Below are 23,468 nucleotides of genomic sequence, written 5' to 3'. Positions count from 1 at the left end.
TTTTTTTAAAGTACTCAGGACTCAATCACAGCCACTGTGAGCATTTCCTATTTAAAAAAAAAAAAAAAAAATTAACTCTCTTGATGACAAGAGCCTTAACGTAAGAGCATATGAACTCATTTATGGTACAAAAAAATAGAAAATAAAGTCTCAGAGAGTTAAAGAGTTAATAAAAAAAAACATTTGGAAAATTACAGCAGACAAAGAAGATAAAGGAAATATGTTGCAACAGAATTTAAAAATTAATATTAATCGAGAATGTTATGTCTTGAATGTTGTCTGGTGCTTTCCTATAGACATTATCTAAGTATTCTTTGCTATTTGAGTGAATTAAAGGGTCTTTTTCTCACTGGATCAGAACACACATCCATCGTTGAAACAGTATTATCTTTACTCAAAAAAAAGATTACAAAATATTACACAAAAGTTGTGTTCCGAAAAGCAAGAAGCACTTAGTACCTCAGTGCAAAATCAGAGCACCTGAAGGTGCTTTAGGTAAAAGCTCTACAATAATACAGAGAAAACCAACAGTCAGACACCCCCCTATGACCAAGCACTTGGTGACAGTAGGATAAAATGAAGGAAAACTTGAATTCACTTTACACTTTACAGCAGGAACAGCCATAACAACCGATATGGAAAAAAAAAAAGTCTCAGCGCAATAATAAACAATAATAATAATAACAAAAAACAAATTTCAGTGATTGCTTTCAGACATGCCCACCCAAAGGAGAAAGAGATTATTCACTTGGCATTTGATGTGCATTAAAGTGGACGTAAAACACTACATAGCCTAATTTACACCACGGAGCCTTCTCCCCCCAAAATGTCACAAATTTAATACTTTCTGTGAGGCTGTGATTTAAAATACAGTTTTTAGAGCATGGGCAGTGCCATCTTGTTAGAAAACAGAATATGACATTACTAGGTTGGCTGGTTGCTGATAGTAGTCCTACATTAGTCCAATAACTATGTTGTTGACTGCCCTGTAGACATCATTTGGGTTGAGATCTGGATTTTGAACACTGTAGTACTTTTGTGTTTCAGGTATTCTTTTGTTGATTTGTTGTAGCTCTTCTGAACTTCAGGATCATTGGAAGAAACTTAAATTTTAGTCAGTGCTGTCTGACTCTTTCCTACCACTACAAGACTGCTGTGTTTCAACCCTGAGCTTTAATCTAATGAGCGATCAGTGGAGTGAGTCATCTGGCCGTCTATGTCATCTGCCAGGCCTCTTTTATAAATTCTTATCAGACTCTGTCTAAATCCCTCACTGACTTTTAGCCCCATGCAGAAGTATAACAGTGGGTTCACACAGCTGTTGAAGTAGGCAATACCCTTTGCTACAGGGAACCAGATTTTGAACAGAGCGTATTTACTGTCCACCATCTTCACCAGTAAGAGGCAGTGGTAAGGCGCCCAGCACAGGAAGAAGGCAATGACCAAACATGCTAGTATACGTAGAGGGCGGGTCTTCCCTGACAGGCGGGTGCGTCGGATTCCCACAGCGGCCAAGATATAACAGACCAGAATCACCATAAAGGGAATTATGAAGCCGCACAGGAAGCGGATGGAGTAGAGAGCAGCTTTGGTGCTGTTGTACCCCTCTGCCTTCTCCTTCGGATCCACAGAGCACTTACTCAGGTTCTTCTTGCCCAGATAGACTTGGCGATGGATGAAGTAAGGAATGCTGAAGAGGATCGCTGCTATCCAGATACAGACTGCCACCACCCTCGCTGCCCACAGGGTGCGACGACGCTTTGTGAGGACAGGTTGACAGACACAAAGCACTCGATCCAGACTGATCACAGCCAGCAAAAAGACAGAGCAGAACATGTTGGTGTATTTGAAGAAGGCATCGAACTTGCAGACGAAGAGGCCGAAAGGCCAGTGCTCAAAGAAGAGCTTCTTAGTGAGAGAAAAAACTCGTGTGAAGCAGAAGATCAGGTCTGCTATCGCCAGATTCACCAGCCACACGTTGGTGACCTTTGGCTGTGGATGAAGAAGAAAATAAAACACGATGGAAAAGTGAAGAAAGGAAAAACAAAAATGAAAGGTAATATTTACATGAAACAGTAACCAGAATGGGATTTTATCAGCTATTATGAGGTCCTATTTATATAAATGTTGCTACTAAACATAATCCTCTACCTTATTTCAGGCTCAGTCGTCTTAAACTAGTCCAAACGCTAAACAAGTGCCTTTTGTACATAAACTTAACTTAACTTGATAAACTTAATCACATCGCTCTTGAAATAGAAACATCATAACAGAAATTAAGTTCAAAACAGTCTTCTAATTTATGTGTCACACTTCAGAGTGTGGGGAGTTTTGTTGGTATTTCACCTTGGAAACACCATCCATTACTAATTCTGTTCATCTGTGTGAAATGAATGTGGTGATAACCTCCTCCCAGTAGGTGAAAGAGGTTTATATTTATATGCATTGCTCACTCAACACACACACCATAGCTATCACATCCCAGGCATATGTTGTGAAACCACCTACACCTATCTCCTACACCAGTAAAGGTCACAGTTTCTTAACCCCAAGTTTATTTACTGTCTTTACAGTAGAAAATAAATATGACCCCACAGACTTCACTAAACAGATTACTAACAAACTCAGAAGGTATTTGAAAGGTATTATCCACTGAAGTATTCACCTTAAATTTGAATCCAGCCACCCAGATGACCACAGAGTTTCCTGTGATGCCGAGCACAACAGTCAGTGCATAGAGAATGATACTGACATTGTCCATAATGGCACTGATGCCCACCATAGTTTCCTGGTCATCTTTAGAAGGCTTGACTATGTTGGTGGGCAGAGAGTCATTGGGAAACATGGCGGGGCTGAGAAAGAGAGAACAGGAAAACTGACAAAATGTTACTCATCCATGTATTTCCTCAACTAACTGACAGAGAGGAAGAAACGATAATATTACTTTACTTGACTTAATTCTTGGACTCTGCTAGATTAGCTGTGCATGATTCACAGTAAAAAGTCCCTGTTCATGATGATAGTTGCCCACTTCCTTGGGTTCATCCTCGGTGTGGAATAAGTACATTTACCTTTTAGCTACCTTTCCTCTGATTGGCTGGTCCACACAAAAAGGTTTGGACAAGTGGGTGGGACTAAAGTACTTATATTCAGAGCTGCATGCATGAGGTGAACACATTTACATCCGGTCTCACTGATATCATACAAATACAAGAATGGAGAAGCTGTCTGAAATAGAGTCAGACAGCTTATCCTATTCTTACAACTTGATCTCTATTGTCAACATACAGAAAGTACTGTTTAACAATTTAAACAGTCGGAAGCTTGTTAAAACAATTTCATATTGTGTTTGACATTTGTCAGTTTTTAGTGTCTTCCTTTTTTAGAGTAAGCTGTTTGTTCACTTCCTGTAATTTTCTTATGCATCGTTTTCTTTGTGACTTTCTTGCCGCAGATAATTTATCCAATTCACAAGGTTTAAAAGAAAGGTACAATTGGATATCACCTGCATACAGATGATAGGAAATGATAATAAGGCCTAATGGAAGGACATATAATGAGACAGACCAGAATGACTGCAGATTTACATTTTTTATTTTAAAAAAAGGATATATGTGGACTCCTGTTGACTTTGGTATATATTCAACATTCAATAGAAATGGTTGAATAGCTTATTAGTTAACTTTAAATATGTATTAGCTAACTTCCATTATATGGAAAAAGGGGATTCAAAGAAAGCTTGTAGAATTTCCATCTTCACTTTTTTAGCACAGACAACTAAAAATGGCCTGTCTATTTCAGAAGCTTTTCATATCTGCAGTAATGCAGTGGGTTTACATCACTGCATCTGATGCTTTGCATTGCACGTGGTGATGTAGAATTTGGATGGCGCAGTTCGACCTTGGAAACACTTTCCACACTATCACAGTAGCAGGCAGGAATTCACTCCTTAGAGTGACACATTCTCTAACAATTGTTTGTAGATGCAGTCTGGAAGCCTTGGTGCTTGATTATATACACCTGTGGCCCTGAATGTCATTGGCACACCTTAATTCAACGATTTAGATGGTTGAGTGAATACTTTTTGCAATATAGTGTATATAAGATCCTGCATATCATCCTACTTTGGACTTCTGGCCTCTTCTTTAAGGTTAAATAAAGTCCAACTTTATTAACTATGTTTAAGAAATAAAACTGTTATATGGGGATTTTAAATATCACATCATAGGTTCCTTTAGAATATTTTGTTACTTTTGACCTCTGATTTCAATTTTACATTTCACATCTGCTTTTCATTCAAGCTAATCCCAAAATGCATCGTTTTTACTGCACTGCAAACTCATTGATGTGCTTAAAAAGAAGAAAACAAAACACAGTATAATACTATTCCCCTCAAAGTACACACTGCCTTTGAGCTTGCTTCAGGAAAGGTATCTGAGTCAAAACTCAAAACATTGGATGAACTAACCCATGACCATGAAACCTTAATTCTATCATTAATGATGAAGAGTATATAAAGATAAAAGATCATAACTTCATGAGATTAGATAAAGATATATATTCATTATACATGGATTTATGATTTTGAGCACATTAAACCATCAAACAAAACTACAGGAAACTGTCTCAAGATGTTAACAAAACGTGATATAAAACAAGGTATGTTCAGGAAAGTGTTATGCCAAGAACTGAAAATTATTAGTCTTACCAGTGGAAACAAAAACAGCAGCTCTTCAAAAGAAAAGATCTGAGATAATGAGCACAAAGGCGGTTTCTGCTGTTCAGAGATGTAAAGCTGCAGCAGTCAAAGGAGAAATAAATATGGCACTGCAGGGACTGCACAGTTTTCTTCAACCACACACAGGAAAGGGAAGAAGAAAACCACCACTGTATTGTGTTTCTATGTTCAGCCACTCAAATTAAAGCTTACATTCACATCTGTCCACCAAACATGACTCTGCAGATTACGTCTTTGACCCTTAGAAGAAAAAAGACATATGGCCTTGTGTTGTTTTTGGTATGTATTCAACATTCATTAGAATTTGTTGCATAGATTAGCTAAATGTAGATAACCAGTTACTCGTTTCCATTATATGGAGGAAAAGGGTTTCAAAGAAAGCTTGTGGAATTCCCCTCTTCTCTTTTCTAACACAGAAAGGTGCAACTAAAAATGGTCTGTCTATTTCAGAGGTTTGGTTATACTTGCACTAATGCAGTGCAGGTTTGGGGAACTACTCGTTTGTTGCTAAAAATATTCCTCTGTGTGTGTTTGGTTGATGATTAATGGTTGATCAGCAGCTAAAGAAAGCAAATGACACCACTTACCCAATTCAGAGTTGTGGGAAGCTGCAGCCTGTCCCCACTGCGATAGGACGAGAGGCAGGGTACACCCTGGACAGGTGGCTGGTCTGTTGTGGGGCTAATTACAATCATTTGAACCAATATTCATTGCTATAGACAATTTAGAATCACCATGACCTTTGGGAGAAAGACAGAATATACAGTCACAGGGACAATGTGGAAACTCCACACAGGAAAAACCTGAATTTGAACCTTGAACCTTCTTGCTGTGATTTAAGAATGACCAACAACCACACCGCTCTAGTGCAACTTAATGATTTGCTGTTTGAAAATTAACAAAAAGAAACTCTAATTCTTACAACTTGATCTCTATTGTCAACATACAGAAAGTACTGTTTAACAATTTAAAATATCATATGATATTTGACCTCTGACCTCTCCTTTAAGGTCAGTAGAATGATTTGATGGCTAAAGTGATAATGATCCTATACGAAGCTATTTAAATCAGTTTCTTACTGCCATTGTTGTATTAAACAAATGTGCATATAGGGAAAGATACACTATATCATTCATCTGCCTTCAAACAAATAAAATATTTTGACCAGAAGCATATTTTGTGAGGTCAGACCAGTGAGGTCAGGTCAGTGATCTGTTGGGTTGAGTCTGGACTCAGTTATGTCTTCCACACCAGACCTTGCTTAGTGCACAGTTGGAACAGGAAAAAGTCATCCCCAAACACTTCCCAGAAGTAGAATTATTTTTTCTAAGTGTGGTAGGACTTGACTTAAGCGGTCAAAGAAGTGCAGGAGACTGATGCTGTCCAGTGTAGCAAGTGATTTATTCACCATTTTGTGACCCAAACAATATTTACAAAGAAACAAATAAGAAACTCAACTCTATAATAACCTCAGTTCAAATAAACATAACTGAACTTAAATCAACGGAAATTAAGGTCAAACTGCACACAGCTACACTGACCTGAACCTTTTTTTTTTTTTTTTTTTTTTTTTTTTTTTTTTTTTTTTTTTTTTTTGTCCTTGAAACACCTGAGTTATTCTGCCTAAATAGTCCACTTAACCAAACAATTTATCCTCTGGACTGTTCCATTCAGTAGGTAGGTAAGATGAACATGATTATATTCAAACCTCTACTACTCCTCTTTACTGGCAACATAAACTCTGTGGTGTAATCAATACATATTACAACAATAAATCTATTTCTTCATAAACCCTCTAAAATCAACTTTATTAAATTATAAGAGTTCTTCCCCTTCTGCACTTGGTCTCTTCCTGTGACCTCAGATGAACCCAGAAGCTATAAAGCAGGAAGTAAAACTAAATTTCCTCCTTTTGTTTCTGGAAGACAGGTAGGTAAGGTAAGTTCTAAACAATACAAATTAACAGTTGAAATAAAGAACATGTTAACTTAACAAACTTGTAGGGATTGATTTAAACCAAGATGTTATATTATATAATCTGTAAAAGTGCAAAACATAAACAAACCCGGGATAGTAGATGTTTGCCTATTGCAGATTACATGTGAAATATGGTTAAAGCAAAACAAGAATGTTAACTAAGAATATAGACAAATGGTCTTCTCACCCACTTTGTCACACTAAGCAATTAATTGATTACGGAGAGAAGAAATGAATTTACTGGTTAACCGCTCACTGACAAGTGCAGTTCATTAGGTTTTCTAGGTTTACAGTGTTTTAGGAGGGTTTGTGGTTACAGTGTTATGTTTAACTTATGTGGTTAGCACATCTCAGATCAGTTTCACTTGAATATCTTCTGATCTGCCTGCACTTCTCTGCCTGTGGGGGCATGTCAGTAATAAATAACAGAATAAAAGAATGTTAACAATTTGGGGCATTTCAGAAAATCTAAATACCTGAAATACAATGAAGTGGAAACACTGCTTTGAAACTTTTTCCTGTGATTTTTACTGTTTAAAAGTGAAGAAATCTCTGTGTGCAGGCTTATGTGGTCTCTGGATTCAGTCTCTCAGACAGTTCAGAGAGGTTGTTAGGAGCTGTAAAATGTAAAACACACTGTTAGTCCTCTGATCCTGGACTGGATTTTATGTACAAAATAACTGAAAACAGCTGGTACTGTATGAATATAGTTTTTCTTCACAGACACCGCAGAGCAAAGAAAAGAACTGAGTCTTGTATTATCACTTCCTTCCTGTTTTAGTGAACTGCTAGCTTCAGTTTTCCAGTCTTTTTAAAAACATCAGCTCACCTCCTTTAGAGCTCTCACATTTCTTCTTTTTGTAAACAACAAATCCAACTGCAGCAATGAGCATGAGAGGAACACGAACAACCACAACAGCAGTGATGGGGATCTTCATGTCAGCACGCCTTTCTGCTCAGTAAAACATGAGCAAAACATGATTAGATCATAATTTATATACAGTACATCCTTCCTCCTATGACACAGAGTATTTATGCAATACTGTAATCTCTATGGTGCTACATATATGTGAGTATGTGTGTCTGTAAAAGTATATGTATATAATATATATGTGCAAGTGTATATAGTATTTACTGCATACTTCAAAGCAGGTCTGAAAAATGCTAATAATAGTTGTATAATTATAATATATAACAGTAATGTGAAATTGGAAAAAGAGTTAAATTCTCCCATCATCTGCCCAGGGATTTGTAAAAGGCACTTTTTGCTAAATAAATGTAAATTTCAGGTTCGTTATCCACATATTTGGTGCTGCCTCTTTTGATCTATGAAGCCAGTGAAATGGCACAAATCTGAGTGTATAATAGCTAAGGGAGGGTGGCAGTTTTTTTTTTTTTCTTTGTATCTTATTAGGCCATCCCTGACTAACTTTTCCTCCAGTCAATAAACGGTAATGATATTTTTTACTATTCTGAGAGCACAAAAACATCAGAGCACTGTTTCTCACTTTCATCATTGCTAATTTTATTTTACCCCAATTGGTCCTGATCGTTGATTTATTCAACTTGGTGATGATGTTGTCCTCCACACCAGAGAACTGGAACACACAGCTGTAGCTCGTCCAGTCTTCAGATGGCACTGATGAAGCGTTCATCTTAACACTTAACTGGAAGGTCCCGTCATGGTTGTGGAGAATCTCACCTTTCTCCACATGGTCTTGGATCTCCACTCCATCCTTCCTCCAGAACATCATGGCTGTATTAGGATAGAAACCTGTAGCGTGGCAGGTGACTAGAGCGAAGGGAGTCTTCTGGAGGGGAACCACTGCAGAGAAAGATGTATTTAAAAAAGACTTAATACATCTTTGTAAATGAATAATGCTCCACAATTTGATTTGAAGTTTGTGAATCTTATAACTCAAGGAGGAAGCCACTTAGGATTTTGAAATTCATACCATAGTTGCACTTCCTAAAAATAATTTATTAAGGGAAAAAAGATCAATCGTGTTAAATCATGAATTACCTATGTGATATCTATCAGTTTTGAAAGCTTTAAAAAGCCTCTTTTGTCCCTTGTTCCCTTGTTCCCCGGGTCCTAGACATGTCTTTGTGTTTTGCCTCCCATTTCTGTTTCCATGTTCCCATGTCTGTTCCTCCTCCCCGGGTCCCGTGCATCTAGTCTGCATCTTAGTTTGTTTCCCATTTTATTTTGACAGTCTCGTGTCCCATATTCATTTTGTTCAGTTTTGCTTCCTCCTGTGTCATGTCTATTCATCCTGGTGTGTTTCCACTTCCCTCGTCACCCTCGTCATCTGTGTGTATAGATTGTGTGAGTTTCCCTGTGTTCATCGTCAGATCATCTGCAATCCTTTCCTGTGTCTCCATGCTCCCTTGCACTCCAGGTTTCTGATTGTTTAACTTTCCCAGTTTAGGTTTTCATGTTTTTTAGCACCCAAAATAAAGGGTGAACATTTTGTTAAAAGGTCTAGTTACTCTTTTAGTGTCTGCATTTGGGTCCTTATAAGCCACACGGTCTGCAGCCTCAGACCGTGACAGGTGGTTATGAAAGAAAAGAACCCAGAACAACATCTAAAGAACTGCAGGCCTCTCTTGCTTCAGTTAATGTCAGTTTTCATGATTTAACAATAACAAAGAAAAAATGTCATCCACTCAAAAGTCCCAAGGCAAAAGCCACTGGTTAAAATCAGCCTAAATGTTTTGCCATTTTCTCTTTAAAAAACAACTGTATTGTAATGAAGATAATCCAACATAAAATGAACATTACTACATCCATTTGAAGACGATGTGATTCTACCTGTTCTCTGCAGGAAGACGTTCCCACTGTCCACATACATCTTCAGCTACGTTGGACACATCTGAGTGAGGAAGTTTTCATTGTGTTTGAGTACAGACCTGTCAGCGTCCCAGGTCTGTTTGGTAATGAGAGCTTCTGGGTTCAATGCAATCCATGTCAGTGTCTTCACATCAAATTCAAGAAAATCCTCTCCATTCCATCCATACTTTATCACACCTGTCACCTCACCAGTGTTTTCATCCCATCCACAGCCACTTATTATCTGTAAAATCTGGACACCTGAAGAAAGACAGAGAAACAAAAATTGCACTGAACTATCTGAATATTCTACATTATGTGGCACATGAAAAAGGAAACTGGGTCAACCCAGGACTGATCTGACAGACATCCTGCATATAAACTCTAAGACGAAGAATGTAAGGTTAATAGTATTCAAGACATTCTTTTAATACACATATAAATTCAGCAAATCTATTATTTTGTCATGTTTTTAAATCATATTGACATTGTAAGGGTTGATGACTTAAGACTTTAAATATTTAACAATTTAATGATTAACAAAATTATTTTCCATACATCAACTTTATTGAGGTATATTTATAATGATTTATAATGATGCAATATAATGATGCAATACCAAATTCTATGTGCAATAACCCATCTGTATATACATAACACTATTTATTACATATTACTTTTTTTTTTAAAACCAGCTTGTATATTTGTACATTTTATATATATATTTTTTCCCTCTGTTAATACTGTCCATGTGTGTATAGTGCTGCAGAACTGTGCCCCCACCCCCATTCTATTCTATTCTATTTAATCTAAAGAATAACCTTTAATACTGCACCTCCACTTTGGTTGAACTGCTGCTTCAAACTAGAAATCTGGGTTCTGAAGAAGCTTGGCAGACTCACAAAACACTGCTGAGTGAACATCTCCAACATCTGAGCCTTTTTATCAAATATTTTCTTCATCCAGTCCTGTCTTGGTTCCAGTGTCTTGCTGTTTCTGTCACAGTATACTGTCTGAATGCCATCGATCACTATAACACCCATAAACTCTGAGATATTCGAGTCTTCATAGGATCCAGTGAAGAAACTATTTAGTGAGTGTTTTGCTGTGGAAAGAATATATCTCATATTAGTAAATAGTTGAATAAAACATAATATTATCAGACATGTTTCCTTTAGTATAATTCAGCAGATTCTTACAAAACCTTAATTACAAGAGATCCAACTCTGTGAGTGTGATCAATTAAAAATAGCCTTATAAGAGAGAATCTTAATCTTATTTATATTTTGACAAATACATGGTGAAAAAAACTGGGTCCGACTAAAATGTGGAGTAACAGCTCTACTCTGAGCCCCTCCCAAACTCCCAAGCTCTATTTCTAAGGCTGAGCACAACCAATCTTTCAAGAGACGTCATTTCCACTGCTTGTATTGGTGATCTCATTCTTTTGGTCACTATACCTAGAACTGTCCATGGGTGAAGGTAGTAACATAGATCGACCAGTTAATTAATAGCTTCACTTTCATGCTCAGGTCTCTCTTCTCCACAATAAATCTTCGTGTCTGTTGCCGTTTGACAGTGTCTCTTCATTCTTGAAAAAGACAGTGAGGCACTTGAATTCCTTCACTTTGAGCAGTAACTAGTTCTAGTTGAGTGGACATCTTTTTGCAAATTTAGACCATGGTCTGAGACTTTGAGGTACCACTTCTTATCGCAGCTATACTTCACATTTGACTGCAAGCCATGCCAGTGTGAGTTGCAGGTCATCGCTCGATGAAACCAACTAAACCACATCGTCTCCAAAAAGCAAAGACAAGATTCTGAGGCCAATCATCCAGACACGCTCTGTTCCTTTGGTTATACCTATAATTTTTTTTTGCCCAGATTCCAGATTCTTTCTCCAGGTATCAGACTCATCAATCAGTTTTGGACAGGTGGTAATGCTTTTCTTCTTGTGCCAACAATAACAACATATTCATTTTACAAAAAACTTGTATGTTTTCTTCACATAAGTGTTGTGAAATTTCTCATACATATGTTATAGAAGCTTGTTTGATTTAAGATGGACTAACACATACTTCTTCTTTTTACAGCCATTTTTTTTCCAATAAAAAGATTGCAAAAGAAGATGAACTATTTGGACTTGTGAATATGTAAACTGGAAATAATACAGAGATTAAATATGTGTCAGCAACTGAAAAACAAATTTAGAAAAATAATTTAAAAACATATTCAGTTGTTAGAAAACTTTGTCAGTGTGCATCTGATATAAAACCTAGAACATTTATAACTTTGCAGATTTTTTGATGTAAATATGTCAAAATATTGTCTGGTGCTAAAGTCCAGAGCACATCATATTACACCAAATTTGACACACCTCACATGATGCAATACCTCATCTCTGTAAATCAGTAATCGATAAAGATATATTGATAATGGAACTGTAACTGCTAAATTCATATCAATTGCCATCCCAAATCCTTATACAACCTCTCCAAGAGCTTGGTCCGCATAGCTGGCAATAAGTCAGACTTGTAAACTTGGTGTGTATTGTATTGTATTGTACCCTGCCAGGGCTTCCCTTTGTCACTGATTCTGTTCATAATTTTTATGCATAGAATTTCTAGGCTTAGCCAAGAAGATTAAGGCTCTTGGACAGTCTCAGAATCTTATCTCTGCCTCAGATGATTTGGTTGTTTTGGCTTCATCAGGCAGTGGCCTCGAGCTGGCACTGGAGAAGTTTGCAGCTGAGTGTGAAACGACAAGATTGAGAACTGGCAGCTCCTAGTCTGAGGCCAAGGTCCTCAGCTGTCCTCACCCTTAGAGATAGGGTGAGGTGTTCGGCCATCGGGAAGGGGCTCAGAGTACAGCTGCAGCTCATCCACATCGAAAGGAACCAGACTATTGTGTTATACTGTTGCTTCAGATTTTCGGTGTCTGTGTTACGCCCCTAGTCTAGGCGTGTAGGGACGCACATAAGGTTGGAGGAGAGAGACAAATCCCCGCCCTGGTTCCCAAGCCAAACATCCAAACCAGTTGTGAGTAAAAAAAAGGTGATTTTATTTAAGGACAAGAAGCATAGCTCCAGGGTGAGCCCAGGCCAAAATAATAAACAAAACCAACTAAGTCCCACCAGAAAAGACGAACTAAACCCTAGGAAATAAATAGAACAAACAAATGACAGGGCTATCCCTCGCTCCCTGACCCAGAAAACAGGAGAAAACGATTCCAAAAGAAAAGGCAGCTCACCCCTTCCGCTTCAGCCCACGAGTGCCTAAGCTCTCAGCTAATGCACTAGGAGCGGCTTTCACAATTCACACTCACACAAATACACAATATAAGCACAGGCTGGGAAAACCAGGGTCAGGACCGCGACGGCTGTCAGGCTACTCGCTCGTTCCGCTCGTTCCACTCTCTCTCTCTTCCTCGGAGCTGTCAGAGCGGCTTTTTGAAGGTGGTCAACCGCTCCATGGTCCAATCAGTCGCTCACGACTCCTCATTAGGGGAGGGACCTGGAAAAAGTCTTAAGCACAGTACAGAAAACACAGACAGAAAACAGCCCACACAGTCCTCATGGCCACAGCCGTAACAGTCTGCAACCACATTAGGCAGTTTAGATAAAAAAAAAATTAGCTAGAAAACCAATGTCATTTCCTGTGCTGAGAATGATCACTTCAATTATATGATTAGATTTGCCTCAGTAAATTTGTCAATGGTCACCATATCACACATGACCTCAGAATTTATTTTTTCATGTAAAACTCTTACACCATTAAAGAAACCCTATGATCCATCCATCCTTGGGTGAGAACACTTCAAAGGAAAAGGAAGAGCTAGCACAATGCACAAACTGCAGGTCAGATCCTGAAATGGACTGGAAGCCAGTGTAAGGAGGCCAGTATAGGTTTAATGGGATCACACTCTTTCTTGTCCAACAAAAGGTGAGCTGCTGCATTTTGAACAGCAACAGCAACCCGACCGATCAAGTCCACACAGTTGAGCTTGACAATTGGGCAGAATAACAAGAAATAAAACAGCAAAATGGTCTGAAAGTATCACAAATCTCAGTGAGACAAAGTTTAAACCAATTGACAACACAAGGTCCAGTATGTGTCCCTGCAAATTCAAAAAAGACTTCTTTGCTGAATTTAGCAAGTAAAATTCCAGTTTATGACAAATGACTGCACTTCAAACGTGGAGGAGGGGTCAGATGTTGACTGTCAACATCGGAAACTGGATTTTAATACAGTTGTTAGGCCCAGACCTGTAGTTCGAGGGGAACTGGAAAACATACAGTCAAGAGTAAAAGTTCTCAGAATGGGGTGAACTCTCCAGCACGAAGCCAAGTCTCTGTCAGAAACATAAAATCCAATTCACTAGATGTGAAGGATTCATTTAACTGAAAAGTATTGTTTATTAGAGATCTAGCATTTATAAGAGTCAAACGAACAATTTTCTCCTCACAAACTGTTGTAGAGGTGCAGCTCAATGGGCAAATGTTCCCATCATTCACATCGCAACACCTGGTCTGTTCTATTTACCTTTTCTTTATTTATACATTTGATAAGCATTCAAATATCTTAATGAATACAGAATATAGATCTAGCACAAAGCAAGAAAGCGCGAGATAAAGCTAATCAAAAAGGTATTGGCTGGAGCAAATGTGTGTTATGCCAACCCTTTTAACAAAAGATAATTTAGGAAGCAGCTCATTTACAGGCCTTGAAGCAAAAGAGTAAAACAAAACAAAACAAACAAACATAAAAACAAAACAAAAACAGTCCATCTTAGATGAGTAAGTACTTTAAATTAAATTTCATGACGATAATCCACCCAAAACAACCAAGAGTTTTAGTCTTATTATTATTGCTCTTCTAATTCTTGATTTATACATTTTTCTAATCTCTGGTTTTAAACATGTTTTAACCACCAGCAAGTTAGGTAAACCCAGATGAGCAGGAAAGGCAAGATGGATCCACTGAAGCCCCAGTGATCGTTGAGTTGGGGAAAAAAATCCACCTGAATAGCAGAAAGAATTAAACCAACAGCCACATCTCAGGTAAGATTTAGCTCTCAGCAGAAGACCTACACATCTCCCCCTTCATCTGAAAGATTAGATGACAGCAGACAAGTGAACAAGTGTGCCGGTTTAAACACCAGTAAAGGGGTTGAGGTTTGATCACCCACATTATGCTTTATCCAAGTTTTGTGGGACGACTTGATATCAAAGAGTGCTTGGTCGTCATATACCACAAGAGCAGACACACATTGGCAACAAACACAGAATAAAACAATAGCAACTGCTAAGTAAGTTTCAGTAATTACAACAATGAGAAACTACTTCTTAAGTATGTATGGTGTGCCATACTTGAGGGTGCAAGAACACATAATGCTTACAGTAAGTAATCAGTATTGAGAGAGGGTTTACTCTTTTGTGCTAATATTTTGGGTTGAAAGAGGAGTGCTCATAGCTCACACAATCACTTAATCCCAGTTTTAACCCAGGCTAATATAACAGTTACTGTACATTGATTAATACATTGATTAAAAGGCAAAGTGACAGGATTTGCTCTAAAAGCTAGAGTGCATAGTTATTGTCTTCAAAACACTAAACTGTAGTGTTACAACCACTGCAGTTTAGTGTTTTGTCCAATTTGATGATGATGTTCTCATTTGCACCGGAAAAGTGAAACACACAGACATATTCGAACTGAGCTTTTTCAGCTTCCCATCGCAGTTTGGTGGTGACAGCCTGTGGTGATGTGGCGATCCATGTGGCGATCCATGTCACTGTTTGCAGGTCAAATGATAGAAGACTTTCTACATCATGCCCATACTGATTGAAGCCATTTATCTCTCCAGTCTCAACACCCCATTCACAGCTATTCATTCTTTGCAAAATATGAACACCTGAAAAAGAGAGACAGATGAGATCTCAGCACATCTTACAACTGATATCCACTCCAGGTGCCGAGGATCGTTCTTCATAAGGTTTTTAATCCACTCTGTTTTGAGTTCTGGTCCCCTTCCATTGCTGTCACAGTTACCTCCATTATTGTTTTTTATTAATGTTTTATAAAACGTTACTAATCTTTGTCACATTATTGAAATAAATGCGTGGCTTAATTTAGATTTTAAAAAAAAGCGGAAAATATTACTTAGGCTAAACATTTGTAATTCTGTTAAAGCTCTGAAAAAATCTACTTCTTCCAACTTACATATATGTTATCGTTAATTGATGCATTCATCACTCGGTAACTTACAGAATCTTCTTGATAGGCAAACTACTTTGAGCTAACAGGAAGGCAACAATAACTCAAACAATCACCCATTACAACCAAGCAGAAGAACATCTTTGAATGAACAACACACTGATCTGAGAAATATAGGGCCAGTCTCATCAAGTGCTGACACAGATACACAGATATATAAATTACATAGGCAAATCTATGTACTGAATGCATAATGTACTGAATATATGATATATATTGATAATAGCCACTGGGGGAAGGGAGCAGCTCTGCTTGCCTTTCTGTAAAGCCCCCACAGGTCACTGCAAAAACCCACGGTATGCTCCGCTTTCTCTCTCCCATCACATTCAGTGTTTTGAGCCTCCCCTGTGTTTGTGCAGCATGGCTGAGTCACGTGATGACACAACAACAAAACACAGCAAAGCAGTTATGGTTAAGCTGCTTTCACAGACATATCAGACACATCTTTGATGAAACTGAAACAGTCTTCTGAACGTAAAAGAGAAAATTGACTGAGAATTGATTTAACCACGCTATTACTGACCAATACCAATGTTGGTATTAATACTATTGATTTAATAATTGGAGGTTATCATTGTGCAGCCAGCACATATCAATACATACCTAAATTTATTTATTTATTAAGAAAAAAAATATGTATATGTAAATGAGCTGCTTGCTAAATTATCTTTTGTTAAAAGGGTTGGCATAATAAGCACGTGCTTCACCCAATACCTTTTTGATTAGCCTTGTCTCTTGCTTTCTTGCTTCGTGGTCATTTTTTTCTTCTGTATTCACTGAGACATTTGAATGATAATAAAACCCTCCACTTCTACAGCTTCTCTCAGCAGAGGAATAGCAGAAAGAAAGAAAAAAATGGACTGAAAGATTCATAACCAAATTCAAGGCCTATACTCTCTGGCCAGTTTAATAGGTACACCTGTTCAACTGCTTATTAACACAAATATGTAATCAGCCAATCAGATGGCAGAAAATGTAATTTAGTGAATTTAGGGATCTAGACTTCTTGGAAATATAAACATAGCATATAACAAAAATAAAAACATAATTAAAAAAGAAAAGAAATCAAACGTTGTGGCGTACACGTCACAATCGCGCCCTCTCTCTCTGACCCAAAAATAGTCATTGTGTATAACTTTAATTTAACCAGGAGAGGGCAGTGTTGCTTTCCTTTTGCGTGATTTACACGTGTTTTTGTTGTTGTACAATATCAACCACCTGGGATCCCAAATTCTTAAATCCACTGCAAATGTAATAACCTTCCAAATAAAGCTGAGCTCTGTGTATTGCTGAATTCTAAATTTCAGTGCTAGACTAAAAATAAATCAAATAAATGTATTGTTTTGCAGATACAAAATAGCATTTTAACTCTTTTCAATTCCACTGACTGCAATCTGTCTGAGTGTATAACTGAAATCTAACAAAATTGTAAAAATCTATTTGAGTTAATCTGAAATCATACAGATTAACTGTATGATTTCAGATTAACTCAAAAAATGTAAAAATTAAACATAATTTATGGACACCGTTTGATTTCTTTGCATGTAGCTATATTAACATTTATATATTTAATAAATCATGAAATTAATACGCGCATGTTCTCGTAACAATGCAACTAACTGTTTGCTCTTCATTCAGTGAAGTGAGCATCACACGCTGCTCATATAAAACATATTCTGACAAACAGCCGCACAGCTGAGGAGCCTTTTTTTTTTTAAAGAAACTTGAGGGATAACTTCCCAAAGTCTGACCTGCATCGGACCATCCGCTCAGTGTCCGTGGTTACCATGGTTACTGCAGAAGCTGCTATGAATTAAACAGTTGTCCCTGAGATAACTTACCGGAGACATGAATGTTTGCTTTTCCTTTACAAAAGAATTGGATGACTTGGATAACTTATAGGAGTATCAGACTCCACGTGCCATGTCCTCGGAAATCTGGACTCGTGTGGATTTTTCAAGGACAAACTGGTAAGAGTCGCACACCACTATACTGAATTAAAGAAGCTATTACTGAAATACACGTGCTATATTATAAACTATGATATAAAACTTAAGGTTTAGTTATAAAGGACACCTTCCTACCTTTAGTCTTATTCATGAGCAGTATCAGTTGTCTTCTAACATCCAAGAGTCTGCACGATGTGTTTCATAGGTCCTAACTAGAGATGGACGGTCCGATACTGACCTAAATTACTGGATCGGATATCGGAGAGAAATAAAAAATGTAATCCGATCCATTAAATATCAAAAAAGCACCTCACAAAACTTGCGACCTGGCGTAACTCGGCTCATAACCGTAGCACGTCGGAGCATTATGCATCAAGTGATAGAGTGGCTGTGGCGTGCAGGACCTGTCACGGTCTGGTTGAGCATTTGGAGCCTCGCCACCAAACCGGCATTTCATCATGAAACTGATTAATGATCAGCTGATCGGCTTTTCTGTCGGGAGTCCATCTCTCTTGTTTGTTTGTGCCAGAAAGAGGAAACAAGCGGCTGAACAACAGCAGCATGTTTAAGCTTGATAATTTGTTGTTAGAATTTATTTAATATTACTTTCTACACCAGGATCTTTTTCTATGTAGCTGACGGCTGGTAACTGTGCAGGGGCGGATCTAGCAAAGTTTAACCAGGGGGCCGATAGGGCATGAACAGGGAAACGGGGGGCACAAAGATATACTTTTCTTTCTTATTCTCTTTTAAAATGTCTGGCTTTTTCCTTTGGGACGGTACCATCTGTGCATTCTGCAATTCTGTTGAAGAAAGATGTTGAATCTATTCAAATATTGTAGAAAAATAATTGATTTCTGTGCATTTTTTTTCACACTGCATCAAATTAAAGTTGATTACGTCGATTAAGCATCATGAGGTGGGGGGTGGTTCCCTTTTTTATTTATTTTTTGCTGGGAGTTTGCAACCCTATTAGTTAGGTTGCTTACTCTTTTAAATACCAGAATAGGGAGGATGGAGTAGGTTTAAGTTTATTAGATTCATCAGTTTTGCTGAACTATGGAATATTTTGGGTGCAGTGTATTTTTTGCTTACAGGTATAACAGAATAGCATTAGTGTTTTTTTTAAACTTGAGTTTGGACCCATACAAAATGCAGCAAGATATTAAAAAAACAGTTTTATTGATTATAAAACACACTATATTGGATTCATATCGGTATCTGCCGATATCCAAATTTATAATATCGGTATCGGACATAAAAAAGTGGTATCGTGCCATCTCTAGTCCTAACATGAGGATCCCAGAACCAAAAAATAACCCAAAGGGTTAAAAAGATTTCCACATTGATGCAGATGATGTATATGATTGTGGGACTTGTATAAAAAAAATGTATATGCCATATTTGTCTGTGGAGGTTCTCAGTCATCCAGGTCATCGTAGTCAAAGGAGCTTGCATAGAAAAGCGTCTGGACTTCTTTAAGCTGCTTGAAGACGTTTCACCTCTCATCCTAGAAGCTTCTTCAGTTCTAAGGTCTAATGGCTAGAGAGTCCCAGATTTAAACCCAGTGGGAGTATCCCCCCAAAGAGGGACAAAAGGACCCCCTGATGATCCTCTAATCACGGTGTGCAAACGGGTGTGGGTCCCAATCAGCCAGGGTTTCAGGTGAGCTCATTGTGAAACCTGGCACCACCTTATCATGCAATTTCCTGAGGTCAGATGGCCCAGGAAGTGAGTGGGCGTTAAGGCGTCTGGGGAGGGAACTCAAAACTGGATTATAGATGGCAGACAGTTGGTGTCGTAAACCACCCTCTGTTCAAAGATGTTCGCTCACAGTGAACGTAAATGGCTTCTTTCACTCCTCTTTCAAACCATCTGTCCTCTCTGTCCAAAATGTGAACATTGGCATCCCATTTCACCGAAACAATAACGTAGCGCACAGTGTGACGTCAAAAAAGGCGCACACATTTGACGCTGCGCTTGTCTGGAGGAACGGAGTTTTCGAAAATCTCCACCCTGGCAGGTGGTTTTAAAAATCTCAGTTTTCAGTGACCAAAAACGCCATTTACGTGTGGACGAAAGGTGCAAAAATATGGGTCTTCAAAAATACCCGGGTACATGTGGATGTGTGGACAAAGCCTAAGGCTACGTCCACACTAATTTTTCTCTCCGTTTTGGCCTCCCATCCACACTGAGATGGCGTTTTCACAGATGGAAAACACAGCGTTTTGAAAACACATACATTTCAAAAGGGTGCTTTCCGTGGCAGTGTGGACAGCGAAAATGGAGACTTTCTAAAACGATGACGCATGATGCAGTCATGTGATCAATTAAACTAAGGCTACGTTCACACTGCAGGCAAAGCGCATCAAATCCGATTTTTTTGACCCTATGCCACCCATATCCGATCATGGTATGACAGTGTGAACGGCACAAATCCGATATTTTCAAATCCGATCTGGGTCACTTTCGTATGTGGTACTGAATCCGACACATATCTGATGTTTTAGAAAGCGACTGCTGTTTGAACGGTCATGTCGCATTAAATCCGTCTTTTACGTCACTGACACAAGACAGACGCCAATTATCAGCGCCGGGGAAGCGCCCGAGAAGACATCGCGAACGCTTCCTGGCCATCCCGTGTAGATGTTAGTGAAACTGTTGGGAAGACAACGTGAACATTTTATTTGTACTATATAATCTGCAGATTCTGACAGAAATCTGCAACTATCCTTTGAAGCACCGCTACTCTCTAAAACAGCAATAAGGATCATTATTAGGTTATTTACATTATTATGTAAATAACAAAATAACTTAAAGCAAAATTTGGGAAACGTAAAGTCCGAAGTCTTTCTATTAAGGGCCATCAGTCAAACAATATTGTTTGCTTTGGGTCTAAACAGAGCGCGTTGTGTATGACATCTTCTTTTGCGCATGCGGGCCGCATCGAGCGTTCACACTAGAGCACGTTTGCTGTCGCATTTTATTTGTAGTGTGAACAAGCAGACAAAAAAATTGGATTTGATCAAAACATCGGAATTGAGCATTAAGACCTGCGGTGTGAACGTAGCCTAAGATAGCGGAGGGCATTATATAGCAGTTGTTTTGTTTGCTCTCAATTTTGACAGCCTATTAAAGATTAATATCAGTCTGTACATGCTCCAAATAGCTTTTCTTCAAATTCTTTAACTTTCACTCGCTTTTGCAACTTTGTACTTTTGTGTTACTTGCAGCAACAACTGTACCTCATTGTTATTCCATTTAAAAAACTTGGTGCTTTTCCTCAACATTTTGCTGCGACGTTTCAAAAAGCCGGAAAGTAAATAAGCGGCAGACAGAAATGAGGCAGGTCAAATCATCTTGGGTTTCACATATGAGCAGTACTGGAACGTCAGCGTTTTCGGCTGTTTCAATGTGGACGCACAACTCTGTGAAAATGACTGAAAACGCTACTGTGGACGCGGAGCGTTTTCACACACGAAAACGCCTTTCAAATCTATCCGGGCTACTATTAAAAACCAAAACAAACAAACAAATAAAAAAAAACATTAAAAGTCACAAAAACCTACAAGGGCACTTAACACCACACACAGTCAAACAAAATACACAAAAAAGTATTAAACAGAAAAAAAAGTATACAATCCTAGTAATTTGCACCCCCACAGGTGAACTGCTGCCTGAGCCAAATGTAGTTGTTGTGATATTTGATCCCAGCGCACTCCAAAAAGGAATGTAGAATAGTTCTGTGGCGACTGAAACAAGTCAAACATCGCTGTAAACAACCATCAAAACGCACGGGAAAGGATCACGAAAGCCCGACTACTTGGGCACAACAATTATAAACCGTCTCACAAAATAAAACTGTAGACAGGACAAGATAGCAGTTCCTTAAAGGAACCTGCTGCAGGCGTTTCCCTCATCCTGACACATATCTTTATATGCTTCTTTATATTTTGCTGGGCAAATTTGGTTACCAGGAACAGTAATTTCTTGACAAATGTGCAATCATACAGGTGTGGTGAAAAGTTTAGATTCACTCCTTATGGGTATGAGTGTTATGGGAATTTGGGTTTTTAATGATTTAGCTGAACTGTTTTTTGTTTTTTTTTACCTGAATGGTATGATTGTACAGTATTGTATCTTTAATGACTTTAAAAAGCAAGAATTGGGTGCACACGTTTTTAATTTACTGAGGAGAACAAATGGCTATATGGCAGCTGTGTCACTGACAACTGACAATCTAAATGTTCTTGCTTAACAATGACTGTAAAAAAATCAACATTGATCAGAAACTTTTATTCCTCATTTATGCAAACAGATTGAAAATTGGAATTATTTCAAATATACAGTTATGTTGTTTAAAAATGTTCAGTATAAATGAGTTTTTAGCTTCAGCCTAAACTGAAAATGTATACACAATCTGAAGACAAATAAAACAAAGCTCAAAATCAAGATCTTTTTTTTATTTTTTGTTTTTTATTATTTCAATTCAATTCAATTCAATTTTATTTATATAGCGCCAAATCACAACAAAAGTCGCCTCAAGGCGCTTCAGAGAAAAACCCAACAATCATATGACCCCCTATGAGCAAGCACTTTGGCGACAGTGGGAAGGAAAAACTCCCTTTTAACAGGAAGAAACCTCCGGCAGAACCAGGCTCAGGGAGGGGCGGCCATCTGCTGCGACCGGTTGGTAATTTGTTGGTATTTGTTGGTAATAATTTCATGTGGTCTTTAGTGAACAGTTCCACAAGTTCTTGTTACTCTTCTGGGCTTTTAAATAAAGTGAGTAATCTTCTTTGTCACGCCACCATTTGTCAGGTAAACTTTAGCGTACACATGAAAACATCCTAGAGAAGATATTTGGTCTTCTCAATGGGGCCTTACTTTTGAAAATTCTGACAATCATTTTGTCAAGTCTTGGATTTCCATTATTCATTAACCCCAGGACATTGTCAGCACCTCTCCACTTTTCCCGGAGTTCATTGTATACTGTCACAGTGAGATCTTCCATGTTCTCCAAGGAGATTTCAAGATTTTGGGACACAATTTTAGCCCAGATCTTTTCGGTAAGCCTCTGTATAACTTCTTCAGCTGGACGCCATTTCTTCAACCCCTTTATGTTGCTCATTGCGTGCATAACCAGATCTCTGGCAAAGCGTTCCACAAGTTCTCTGTACTCGTCTCGGTTTTTAGATAAAGTGAGTATTCTTTTGGGTAATGCCAGCAGATGTCTGGTGAATGTTGGGACAGTAATATCATCCTCAAGCTCTTCCTTCAGACTTGAAATCAAATGTTTTTCCTTGCACTTATGCACTTTACAAAGATTGGTGAAAATGGCTTTCGCAATACTGGGCAGCCTCTTTGGACATAGATCCAAATGTTTTCCCTCAATTTCAGGCCAGATTTTCTCCATCAGACAATAACAGTTGGGAATCCTTGTGGAGTCTTTGTGTTTAGAGGAGACTTTCTCTAAGGCCCGTGAAACTACCAACTGAGTAAGTGCATAAACAAACATTTTTTCTGCAGACACATCATCAGATGCCAGACTGATGACAGAAGAAGAACCAACTTCTGACTCATGTACAGCTGGAATCACAGGCTTTTCCACGGGACAAGCTTCTATTTTGTCCCAGTGTTTTGTATCAGCTGTGGGCTTTTTCTTCATACAGCTTTTCTTTGGTTCTGCTGTGGCTTGG

General features: G+C 38.3%; 1 protein-coding gene across 1 annotated transcript; it reads right to left on the bottom strand.

Moving 5' to 3' along the window:
• Positions 1 to 1,173: 1,173 nt before the first annotated feature.
• Positions 1,174 to 2,845, bottom strand: LOC308384979 (fMet-Leu-Phe receptor-like; the record flags this gene model as incomplete). The annotated part of the gene is made up of 2 exons (XM_080863687.1): positions 1,174 to 1,992; positions 2,666 to 2,845. The coding sequence occupies 2 exons, from the start codon at positions 2,843 to 2,845 to the stop codon at positions 1,174 to 1,176; spliced, it is 999 nt and encodes a 332-aa protein (XP_080719813.1).
• Positions 2,846 to 23,468: the final 20,623 nt, after the last annotated feature.

The sequence above is a fragment of the Rhamphochromis sp. 'chilingali' genome (genome assembly GCF_963969265.1).
Source record: "Rhamphochromis sp. 'chilingali' genome assembly, chromosome: 17".
Classification (NCBI taxonomy): Eukaryota; Metazoa; Chordata; class Actinopteri; order Cichliformes; family Cichlidae; genus Rhamphochromis; species Rhamphochromis sp. 'chilingali'.
The sequence above is the reverse complement of the archived record's forward strand: the minus strand, read 5'-3'. Positions and strand labels throughout refer to the sequence as shown.